Consider the following 13,478-nt stretch of genomic DNA (forward strand, 5'->3'; position numbering starts at 1 on the left):
TCTTCTTTAGTCAAAGATTCTTCTCTTGTTCATAAATCTGGTAAATACACTATTCATTGCTCTATAATTTGTTTACAGTATCAATCTTTATTCCTAGATCATGTACCCATTTGGACTTTATTCTTGTGTATGGTTTTGGGCATTGGTCTATGCCTGGTTTCTGCCACGCTGTTATCCAGTTTTCCCAGCAATTTTTGTCAGTTCTTATCCCAGAAGCTGGGGTCCTTGGGCTTATCAAACAATACATTGCTATATTCATTGCCTACCGTGTCTTGAGTACCTAGCCTATTCTAATTGTCTACCCTTCTGTTTCTTAGCCAGTAGCAAGTGGTTTTGATAATGGCTGCTTTATAATACAATTTGAGATCTGGTAGAGCTAGGTCACCTTCCCTCGCATTTCTTTTCATTAGTCCCCTTGATATTCTGTAAATTTTGTTCTTCCAGGTGAATTTTGATATTGTTTTTTCTAGCTCTAGAAAATAATTATCTGATAGTTTGATTGGTATGGCACTGAATAAGTAAATTAATTTAGGTAGAATTGTCATTTTTATTATATTGGCTTAGCCTACCCACAAGCAACTGATGTTTTTCAACTTACTTAGATCTGCCTTTATTTGTGTGAAAAGTGCCTTGTAATTGTGTTCACATAGTCTGTGCATTTGTTTTGGCAGGTAGACTCCCAAATATTTTATAATGTCTACCCTAGCTTTAAATGAGATTTCTCTTTCTATCTCTTGCTGCTGGGCTTTGTGAGTAATATATACAAATGCAGAAGATTTGTGTGAGTTCATTTTGTAACCTGCAACTTTGCCAAAGTTGTTTATTATTTCAAGTAGTTTTTACTTGAATCTCTGGGATTCTCTAAGTATATCATCATATCATCTGTAAAGAGTGATAACTTAGTTTCTTCTTTGCCTATTCTAATTCCTTCCATTTCTTTATCTTCTCTAATTGCTACAGCTACCATTTCTTGTACCATATTGAATAATAGTGGTGATAATGGACATCCTTGTTTCATCCCTGATCTTATTGGAAATGCATATAACATATCCATTGCATATAATGCTCGCTGAAGGTTTTAGGTAGATACTGGGACAGCTCCAGTCATCTGCTATAACCAGAGGAATATTCCTTAGCGATTTTCCTAGTATCAGGTGCTGCAAGATTATTTGCCCCTTCTGCTGATCCCACTGATCCAGGATTTTTCTGGGGAAATATTTTATGGTTCTTTCAAGGTCAACAAGGGGAGGGGCAGAGAGCATTTACCTATCACTTGGCCATTTTGGCTCCTGAAAGTTCAAGTAGGTGACTTACAGACATTTAATCTGTGGGCTGATAGTCTCAAGAGCAACTGCTGCAGATACTTGAGGCTCTGAAGCTCTCACTCGCTTGGCTCTGCTGGACTCTCACCCATGGCTGCTATTCTGTCATGCTGCCACTGCTGCAGACCACCCCCGGGTTTTTCTACTCAGCCCTGCCATGGTGGGGATATGCTGCTCTGTGATCTATATGCTTTTCCACCCCCCTGGAACAGATCCTTCTCCTTGACCTTTCAGTCTATCCTGGTCTGTGAATCTACCAGTCTGTCTCCTATTGGATTCTGCATCTCCAAAATTTAGTCAGATTGTCCTTTTAGAGGTATCTGAAGGAGTCTGTCTAAGAGCTTAGGTGAGTACTTGCTCTCACTCTGCCATCTTGGCTCTGTCCCCTGTATGAATTATTTCAATTGAAAAATTTTGAATTATCTGGTGGTGTAGTGCGTTGATTGCTAGGCTTGAAATTACACAGACCTGTGTTCACACCTAGCCTCATACATTTACTAGTTATGTGAGCCTGGGCAGATCATGTGACCTCTGTCTTGGTCAGTTTCTTCAACTGTAATAATAGTACCTATCTTGTAGGGATTTTGTGAAGGTCAAATGAGATGATATTTGTAACACTACTTAGCACAGTACTTGGTACATAGTAGGAAGCTACGTAAATGAACACTCTTTTCTTTGCCTTTAATTTAATATCATTTGATCTTCCCAACACTGCTTGGTGGTCAAGGCAGATAGCATTTCTGACACATTGTTTTGGTGCAATAAGTCTCATTTTACATTTATAATTTCAATGCTTTGCACAGTACTATATACAGTAGTAGTTAAATGAATTGCTGTTCTATTGAATAAATGCAAGTCCCTTTTGGTCCTGAGGGGAAGAGAGAAGGTTCAATGGGAATGCTTTCCAAGCAAGATTTATTCATAACTAAGTTGTCTTCATATATAAATTAGAGTATCAAGCTGCATGTCTTCTAAGATAACTTTCAGTTCCATTTTCTAGGACTTCCAAGAATTTGATATTTGGGGGTCATATTCAATAACTAATTAACTGTCAACTTCCAAATCCCTAAAATGTTAAATGTATTCCAAGAGATGCAATGTGCATATGAATGATATGAGTGTCAAAACATGTATTCACATTATAATATATATATATGTATATATATTTACTTATTGTTTCTCCTTACCACCTCTAGGGACAGAAAGAGTTTGCCACCTTGGGACAGAAGAATTTGCCAGAGGCTTGATAATTACCTGATGCTTTCCTTATATAAATAGGATAAAACACAACTTTTATCAGCTCTGTGTTGAAAGAATCCTGGATTTAGTTAGGATACTACCATAGAATTCTGCCTCTAATAATTTCTGTCAAGGTGGACATAGACAAGTCATCTTTTAGTCATCTTACCTACAAGGTAAGGAAGCTCAGGGCTAACATTTTCCCCAGTATTAAAATCTGATGATGCTATAAACTTTAGATAGTACACAGTCTCATTGAGTATCTTTATCCATAACATGTAGACAATTTTAATAAATATCAGTCTCACAAATTTACTGAAAGGAAAATAAAAAATTTGTTAAATTTTTTTCTGAAAGTTGGATTAAATGGATGTATATGTACATATAGATACATATCTGTGTATCTATGTATGTATGTACATATCTATCTATCATCTATCTATCTATCTATCTATCTATCTATCTATCTATCTATCTATCTATCTATCTATCATCTTCATGAACCATGACTTAAAATATAGAAATGATGGGCTCTTGGCTAAAGATAGAATATGCATATAAAAGGGTTGGTAAGAATTAGTTTTCCTGGTATATTGCAAATTTAATCAAGTGTTTTATTATTAAAAAGAAAGGAGAGTGAAAACTGCTTACCAAGCAAATTCTAACACACTGTAGCTAAAGGGCATAGTAATGGTTACCCCAAAATTCAAAGACAGAGACATCTAAGAAAACGGCAAGCAGTAGAACCCTTAACATCAAGCATCTATACACAATTGTACAAATTATAGAAAAAATGAAGTTGAACAGGAGAGTTTTATGTTTGGAGGCAAATTTGACTTGATAGATATCAATGAGCCTTGACTCAAAAAGGAATACATGCATAAAATATGGTTGTAGAATGGAACCTTTTTCCAAAGACAGAGAAGAAGCAAATGAGGGATAAAGGAGTGTTAGTTTGCCTGTGTGAGCAAATTCTTGAGTGGGAGAAGAGCATAATGGAGTACATTTTGATGATGAACAATGGAGACAGAAACAGAAACAGTACTGTTACAGACAAGGGCTCAAAGAATTAGCTTCACAGATAAAAGGTATGAAAGGCATAGAAGAGTTATACATTGGCTCTTCTGAACAAGATTTCTAATTTCAGTAGGATGAAAGGTTAATCTGTGAGAGCTGTTTAATATAGCAGCCAAAAAGATGTAAAATATTTGAAGGAAAGTCACATGGAAAGGGACTTGACTTGTTCTTCTAGTTGGTCATAGATCATAAAGACAGGCTTAAATAGCAGAAGATTCAGTAAGACAATTTTATAAATTCATATAAAGATATAGTCTGCCTTAGAAGATTAAAAATATCTAAGCATGGAATGGGTTGCCTTGGGAATAATGATTTCCCCCTTAATGGAGGTCTTCAAGGAAAACCTAGATGACATTTTTTGGTAAATTGTAGAAGAATTATTTGTTCTTCAGATCTGTTCTGCTTCTGTGATTAAGTGCTTTATAAATATTGATTTATTATTATTAACTACTAATATTCCTATTGCCCCCACTACTACGAACACTACTACTACTATTGCTACTGCTGCTACTACTATTACCTATTAAAGGGAACTGTGAATAATATTTCTTTCAACAGAGTGACAGGAGAAATACATTCTCAAAAGTCATTCCTTATAATCTCTCTCCATACACACACATATATATATGTGTATGTATGTTTACATATGCAAGGTATCATCACTGAAAACAAAAGCAGCTCACAATAAATAAAACAATGGAGGTCTCTACAATCCCTTGCTTCATGTGGCACATACTTACTGCCAAGAGCAGAAGGTCCCTTTCCATTAAATCAGCCAGTTTGTTCAGGAGCCGACCTCTCTCTGAAGCATCCATTGTCCGCCATGGGGACCCGAGCTGAAAAGCCTCCCTTGCTGCCTTCACTGCTTTGTCCACATCTGCCTAAAAAGTCAAAGAAAGCTAAGTTTAGAGGAAGAATACTTGACTTATCTCCCAGTATAGCTTGGCCATGGAGCAACATACAGTGGTTGAATTCCTATGATGGCAAAATATGAACACCACTCAGACGGGAGGACATTAGAGGAGACTTGATAGAAAAAGAGCAAACATTGCAACTATTTTCACAGATTTTCATCTTTGGTAGATGCTTTTTTACATAATTTCAAATCATAAGATCACAGAAATTGATCTGAGAGGGAACTTTTAAGATACCAATCTCATATTTATATGAAAAATTTACTTCTGTTCTAAGGTTAATGTGCTGCAACTCCTGAAAGGAATTTAAAAGAGTATCTAGCCCAACTTCCACATTTTACAAGAAAGGAATGTGGTACCCAGAAAACTGAAGGAACTTGCTAATATCACAGTGGGACAGCTGGGGTTTGAATCCAAGTCTTCTGATTTCAAATGCAGGTCTCATTTCAAGACACATGCTGTATTATCCCTTACTCAAAGCCTTTGTTTTTTTTTTTTTTTATAAATATATTATTTTGTTTTTAATATTTTAGGGTAAAGTGTTTGTGGTATTAACATTTTTACCCTTACAGAAATACTATTCACATAGAATGGAGCACCAGGGTTTCCTAAAACACTGAGGCATGGCTCACCATGGCTGCATTCTATAAATTTTTTTATGTCATCTCACTGTCATCTTTATCTTTATTGAAATTATTGATGGTTTCTATGATGTGTTCTTTGATCCACTGTTTCTTTAGGATTTGATTATTTCATTTCCAATGGATCTATGATTCCAAGGAAATTTATTAAATATAATTTTAATGCTTTATGGTGTGAAAAGAATAATTTAATATTTGTTTTTCTTCATTTGTTTGTGAGGTTTTTATGCCCTAATATGTGGCCAAATTTTTTGAAAATACATGTAGCTGTACATGTAGACCTGGGGAAAAAAGGTGTATTCCTTTCTATTCCCAGTCAGTTTTCTCTAGATATCTATTATATCTTTTGTCTAAAATTATTTTCATCTTCTTCTTTCTTTTTTACTTCATGGTCAAATTTATATATGTCTGAAAAGGGACATTTGAGGTCTTCCATTAATGCAATTTTGCTGTCTATTTCCTTCTGTAAATCATTCACCTTTTTCTGTAAAGAATCTGGATGCTGTGTTGTTTGGTGCATACATATTTAGGAGTGATATGACTTCATAACCTATGATGTCTTTTTAGCAATAAGTAGGTTCCTCAATTACCTCATTTAATTATATTCCCTTTTTTTTGCTTTTGAAGTGTCTGAGATTAAAATTGGTACCCCAATTGGCAGATTTAATTAAAATTGGTCATTTTTTGGATATTAGCTGAAAAAGAATAAATTCTGCTCCAGCCTTTATTTTAACTGTTCATTTTTCTGTTTTGTTTGTTTCTTATAAGAACCATAGTGTTGAATTCTTATTTCTAATCCATTCTGCTATCCCCTTCAGTTATGTTGGTGAGTTCATCCCATTCACAATCACAGTTATAATAAGAACCTTGTATTTCCTTCCATCCAGTTTTCTTCTGTTAATACTTCTCCCTGTCTTTTTTTACCCTGTTCCTCCTCAAATGTCTGTTTTGCTTCTGACTACTGCTTCCTTTAATCCACTTTCCTTCTTTGTCTTTTCCCCATCCCTTCATATTCACACCTTGGTTAATATAGATTTCTATGCCTAACTAAGTTTGGGTTTTTATATAAATATATGTTTATATATCTATGCACATATATGCACCATAGGTAATATGTACATACCATATACAGTGGTATATAGTACATATTATAAATTATAGTAATATAGTGCTGTGTCCTATATATATATATATATATATACATATATATATATACCACATATTATGTATGGTATACTAAATATATGGTGTATGTGTATGTGTATTTATACAGTACTACTATATGCTGTATCTTTCATTACTCTACACTATATTTATATGTGCTATAAATACATACATGGCTGCGTATAGTTTGTGTGCATGTGTGTGCGCATTCTTCCCTTTTTAAATTAGTTCATTTGAGAGTGAAGTTCAAGTGTTGCATGCCCATTTTCTCTTCAGTGTAAAAGCTCTTACTTGTATAAATCTTCTATTCGAGATAATTTTTCTCGTTCTTCCTCTCCTATCCCTCTTTTTCCAGTGGATCTCTCTTTCTCAGACCTTCATTTATTTGAGGAATCTCCCAAGAGAATCAACTTTTACCTGTGCCTTCTGTCTATGTAGATTCTTTCAAATTCCCCTAATAATGACAAAGTTCTTAGGATTTCCTTGAACCATATCCCCACATGGCATTGTAAACATTTCAATCTTACTGAATCTTTTATGATTTCTCTGGTAAGTCTTCATTTTTTAAAGCTTCTTTTGACTCTTGTATTTGAATATCAGATTTTCTCTTCATCTCTGTATTTTTAGACCAGAAATGTTTGAAAGTCTACTATTTCATTATATGTCCACTATTTTTCTTCGAAGGATCCTATTGACTTTTGTTAAGTACGTTGCTCCACCTTAAGAGAACTAATGCCCTCTGATTACAAACTGAAGTCTTATTTTCTCACATTATTTTTTTGCAACATGTCTAATGTGGAAATGTTTTTCATGATTTCACATGTATATATAGCATCATGTTATTTGCCTCTCAATGAATGGGTGTGACCTAGGGAGGAGGAGAGGAATTAGTTTTAAAAATGTTAAAAGGAAATAAAATTATTTTTTAAAAAAAATGAGATAAATTAAGGTCTCCTAATAACTCACATATGAGAAAACTCACCTTATCTCCTTCTTCCACATCACAAATTTTTTCTTCAGTAGCAGGGTTAATGACTGGGAATTTCTTGCCACTCACTGAACTATGCCATTCATTGTTTATAAATATCTATTGGAAAATACGAAAGGAAATCAAGGTTACATACAAAGTGATATAGTTTTGCAAAGTTTCCCACAGTGATTAAGCCTGAAACACTCAAAACATCATATTCACATGTCTCCGTGGTACCACTTTTCTAGGTTTTTAAGTCAAAGATGTCATAACTCTGTAGTTCTCACTTTCCCCTTTATTTTGAACACAAAAATATGAACCATGGTATAATCTCTGTAAATATCATTGAAAATGTCGGCAGAACTTTTGATGGTGAGTTGAAGTTCCCCAAAATAATGACTTCTCTCAGTTTTCATATGTTTTTGTAAGATTAGATTGTGTATTGTTAAAGTAATACAGATAGTTTCATATTACTTCACTTAATATTCTTAATTATAGGATGAGTGATTTGGTTTCAGAATACTGGGAAGAAGAACACAAGATAGACATCCCTATGTAAACAAGCCTATATACAAAAATATGTTAGCAGGTAGTGCTGGTGTGTAGGGGAGCAGCTCACTCAAAAATAAACTGAAGGATATGTTATACAAGAGAAATCACACATGCTCTATTAGATAAGCAAAAAGAAATCTATGTAGAACATATTATAGTATATTCTTCTGCTCCTGGATTCTTGGCTTTCAAATTTATTCTACTGTGTTGACAGTCCTTTGATTCACTTCATGTTATCAATTTCTCTCTACTTAAAGTCTCTCCTCCTTATTAATTTATGCCGCCAGAGAGATTCTACCTCAAAGTGCCTCCAAAATGGTTTTGATCTCCACTGACAGTCAGTCCATCTACTGATTCCCTGGGCCTTGTGCTGGAACTGCAACTCTCACCTCTACTCTAAAAGCAAGATGGTTGTGGGAAAGATCTCAACAGTAAAAATGGTTTCATTCTAGATTCCAGGTCCTCTCTTGACCCATCTATTCAAAGTTATCATGGAAACATTTCATCGTTAGAAAGTGATATGATTTAGGTAGAATCAACTGTTTTCTGGTACCATTAGGGCAATCATTCATAGTCTAGTCCAATATTCCATTGTACAGCTCCAACATCTGCTATTATTTAACAGAATGGTTCTTTTTAGTGGCTATATCTTGACACCTTTAGCATAACTTTCTTCCTTTGGGGGTTATATAATTTCCTCAATTCTTCATCAAGCGTCTGTCATTGTTTCCAGTCATCTACTTAGAACCGAGGAGAGGAAGGTTACTTCAACGTAACAACGTTCATACATATGGTTCATATGCCCTCTGATTTCACTGTCTTCTTTCTTACTCATAGTATTTCTCCCTGCGTACAATAGCCTTCACAACTTCTTTAAGAAACAGCACAATTTCTTTTTTTACATGGCATCTAGGATATTGCATATTTTGTAATGTATGTTGAAGTCACTAGTATAAATACCCATTTCTCCAGTGTAGCATCTAACTTGGCATTGGATAAAATTTCAATCAATTGATTATGAGCAGGCAACACTTGGAATTTTGCTCCATGGATCCAGTCTTTTGAACGTTTCAGTGACAGTCAACTTCAAAGCAAAGAACTCTCAATTTTGGAGGTGATCTGAGTCTCATTTTCTATGAAACTTCTGCTTTCAAATGCAATTGGCCTTTTGGACATCACTCTATTGGTATAAGATAACTCATGTTCCGGACTGGAATATGTATGAAGAACAAAAGATTGTCTTTGCTCTATACAGGACTGCCCTAGAGCATGTAGAACAGAAGAAATTTGATTCTTTTCACATTTGTCTATCCATTTATTTTCAAAAAGCTTTGAATGATTTATACTTCTGTTTCTCTATCTCCTAAATTATGTATGCACAAAGGAGGTTTAGTGATAGCAGTAGAATTCTTAACATATTTATATTATTAACTCTCAAATCCTTTAAAAACTGTCCTTCAACCTCAAAGATTCTTTGGATGTGGCCAAAAGCACTTCTGTCTTCCCTGTATCAGTGCCTACACCTGGTTGGCATACTATATGAAGCATACACTTGACAGAAGATCTGAAAAGCTGGCAGATGATCCAAAACTTTAATTAGTCTGTCCTGGGAGAAATCATGTATGTGTATATATATATATATATATATACATATATATATATATATATATATATATGTATATATATATATATAAAATACATACCACATATATTACACACACATGTATACATACATATACCACACACATATTATACACACATATATACACACATACTTATGCATGTATATATGCATATTATAAGCACATGTATTCATAGTCACACAAAATAGCACATATATATACATGCACACATATATGCATATAAGTATTTTTGCCTCTGGGACTTAAACTCAGGGTGGTTGATTGTAAGAGCGATGCTCTTTCTACTTCTCCAGGTATATGCTGGCAAGGCAATCTCTCAGACAAGTGCATTACAGTGGAAAACAATCTAGACCTAGATTCAGGAAGAGCCATCTTGGTATCTGATGACTTTCACTTTTAGGCATATAACAGAGGCAAGTCTCTTACCATCTTCAAGCCTTTGCACCCTTCTTTGCAAAATAGTCTATTACAATACCTGTAGTATCTATCATGAAAGTACCTGTCATAAAACGTTTTTGTAGGGATTGAAAGAGACCATGCAGGTGACATGGTTTGCCAAGCTTAGAAAGGCTCTATAAATACCAGCTGTGATTATCACTAGGATTGAACATACAGTGGAGGAGAAGAAAAACTTTTAATAGATTTTTTAAATGTACCCATTCCCCTCCAGCAAATCCCACCTTTCATCAGACAGGGCTATTTATTTTGTCTTCATTTTGTTCGTATTTGTTATAGGGAAAATTCAAAGTGTCCTGGAGATATAATTTCAGAGAAGGGGAAGGACAATTTTCAGATTTTGCAAAGGGAGCACAGTTACCTTGTCCCACATCTAATACTCACCTCACAACATATCAGCAGGCATATATAGAGGTTTTAAATTCATTTTAACGTATATATCATAGTATTGTAGACTGAGCTGGAAGAGAGTGTTAGGGACCATCTAGTCCAATGTCACCATGAGGACTATAGTGAAGAAAATACTTTATAAATGAATAAGCTTCCTATATGATGCATTACTTTTTCAAATAGGATTCATCATGATTATTCTCAGTTTATAGATCACAGATTTAGAGCTAGAAGGGAGCTTCAGGACTGTCTGGTACAGTGCCTTGTACAGGGTTATTGTGACAAAAAACGTTTTGCAAACTATTAAGCATAATTACAAGTGTTATTAGTGTTTACTAATGACATCACTGTCATTTGAAACTCACAACAGTCTAGGAAAGCAAATTTAGTTAATTGGTAGCATTCCTACTTTCCATATCACAGATTCAGTGTTGGAAAACACGTTAGAGGTCATCTAATCCAACACTTTATTGGAGACAGGAAGCAACTGAGAACCAGAAAGGCACATTTACTTGCTTAATGCCATGCATATATTAAATGACAGTGAGTGTTTGAATTTCACTCCACATCCAACTCATTTTCTACTGAGTTCCTCACTGAGCAAAATAAAATTCAGATAGATTAAATTTTTTTATTTTGGGATAAGAATAATGCCGATTTTTTTTATAACAATTTATATCTGTAACACTTTTATTTTTCTTCCCTACTCAATGGGTGGAGGAAAGGAAAGAATTTGAAACTGAAAATAAAATAAAATAAAGTAAAATAAAACTCAATTTAAAAAAAGAATGGAATCCACTCATATAGTGTTTGATATAGGGCTAGCAGTAGGAATGTCAAGAAATTTTAGCATTCACTACCAAATATGTCTTGACTATAAACTCAACTTTCCAATATTCACATTAATAGAGGGAAGGAATCCTACAGAATTATAAACAGTGCCTCATATGCTCTTCTGATTTGTATTGTAGTTCTAAACCTTTCCCTGAGTAGTGTTATTATCTCCAAATAGGCGATCCTGACCAAGCTGGAATGTCAATCATCCTCCTTTACTCCTTAGTGAGTGCTGCATGAACATCCCTAAAATTTGTCCCAGAAAGGGCTGCTCTTCAGGTGTGCATTGGATGCAGTATCTAAAGTTGCACTCCTACTCTGCAGTTCAGTGATCCTATTTCCCCAGTGCCTCATCTCAGTTAGCTCTAACTGGAAAAAAGTTACTTGATATACTTATGGTATACACTAAGGCACATAAGAAAAAGGACAGTTTGATGTGCTACCCTTGTAGAGACCTTTGCAATTTGAAGGGAGATGCCAGAGTATTCAATAGAGTGACTCTGATTTTAGCATTTTAGGTAGCATAAAGAGGTAGATATTTCAAGGGTTCCAGATCATTCCCAATATATTCAGAAAGGGCATTCCTTAATCTGCCTTTGAATAAAAGTTGTTCATAGAGACAGACAGTAAAATCAATTTTAAAGCAAGTTAGATACATTCCTAGAAGTAGGCTATGTTCAAAGATTAGAATGGACATTTGTATGGAAAAAAAAGCATCTCTTTTTCTCCTTCAACAGGGTTAAAACAGAACCTGAAACTTGTGAAAGGTGCCACAAATTATTCTTTATTAGAAGGTAAGATGTCAGTGGCCCAGGAGTTAAGAACCTGAGAATTTCCAAAGCCTTTCTTCATCAGCTCTCTTTCCAGCCCAAACTCCACCTTTATGGTAAAGAAAGAGTGAAAACAGCGCTACTTACAAACAAGTCTTCCTATTTTGCCCCTCCTCTTTCAGTAATTAATTTTATTTACCAGGTGCTTAGATTTTTTTCAGTGCTGATTAAATATAGTTCTTTTTTAACATTGAAGATTTCATCTTTTGTGCTTATTAAAATTTTGCTTTTTTCTGGTTTTAATTTTATAATACATATTCAGATCATGAATCACTTTTTTCTATTTTGTTCATTTATGAGTTTTTTAAGCATATAATTACTTAGGAAAGAACAAGCTACTTAATAAGACATCCTTGGAAAACTGGAAAGCATTCTGGCAAAAATTAGGGTAGACGAACATCTTAAACTAAATTCCATGATAAATTCAAAATGGATAAGTCACCTGCACTTTGAAGACTCAATGTAGCCTGTCATTTGTCTTTGTACAGCTAATGAGATAAAAGTGGATTTTACATTTTAAGATATAATAAAACTTAATTTAAAAATATAAAATTCATCCTCAGCTCACAGGAGATGCAACAGCAGGCAGTGGGCCAGATTTAGCCTTTAGGCCATAGTTTCCAAACCCTGTTAAAGGTCATGTAATACAAAATCAGAAGTGAAGAAATCACCTCTCTTTCATTGTTTTGTAGAAAAGTTTAACCATTAGCCAAACAAGTGTCAATGCCAATGAAAAAATATGAAACAACCAAATTCAGTCTTATAAAGTGGAAAAAGACCATTTGAACAAATAAGAGTATTCTCTTAGTAAGTATTGACTGGGAAAAAATGTATCACACTTCTTGGTTAAGATTTAGTATCTGAACTGTTAGTCTTTATGAAGAATGAGCATTTAATTTTGTTTTTCTTTTCTGTCTCCTTGAGTTCCAATTTACCTATTTCTCTTCTAATTTTTAAGATTTCTGCATTTTTTATTGACTTTCTAATTTTGTTACATGATTTTCCATTTAAAATCCCTTTAATTTCATTAAGATATGAAACAAATTCTCTGAAGATTGCTTTAGCAACAATTTAGGAATCTGGATAAGTTGATTCATAATTATAATTTCTGTTCATCTAGTTCTGACTTTTTAAAATAAAATTTGCTCTTTGTCCAGTAATTACTTAGAATTTCATTCTTAAATTCCCATTTAGGTTTTCACATTTTTCTTGCACTAACAACTGAGTTATCTTAATACTATTTATAGCATTGTGATCTCTAAAGGATGTGTTTAACAATTCTGCTTTTTTCTTTTTACTTATTTTCAAATTTTATGCATCTCAATACATGCTCTAGTTTTGTAAAAAAGTTATGTGATCCTGATGTGTGTATACATACATATATATATATACACACACACACATAATATGTTATCTAGTGGTTTTATTCAGAAGGCATCATTAATC

General features: G+C 34.1%; 1 protein-coding gene across 1 annotated transcript in view; it reads right to left on the reverse strand.

Moving 5' to 3' along the window:
• Positions 1-13,478, reverse strand: part of LOC140496994 (aldehyde dehydrogenase 1A1-like) — a 43,615-nt gene that overhangs the window by 26,629 nt on the left and 3,508 nt on the right. Inside the window, exons 2-3 of the mRNA XM_072597455.1 lie at positions 7,340-7,444; positions 4,379-4,519 (exon numbers count right to left, since the gene is read on the reverse strand). Of these exons, the coding sequence (XP_072453556.1) occupies positions 4,379-4,519; positions 7,340-7,444 (246 nt within the window). The remainder of the gene's footprint in view (positions 1-4,378; positions 4,520-7,339; positions 7,445-13,478) is intronic.

Source organism: Notamacropus eugenii, chromosome 3 (genome assembly GCF_028372415.1).
Source record: "Notamacropus eugenii isolate mMacEug1 chromosome 3, mMacEug1.pri_v2, whole genome shotgun sequence".
Lineage (NCBI taxonomy): Eukaryota > Metazoa > Chordata > Mammalia > Diprotodontia > Macropodidae > Notamacropus > Notamacropus eugenii.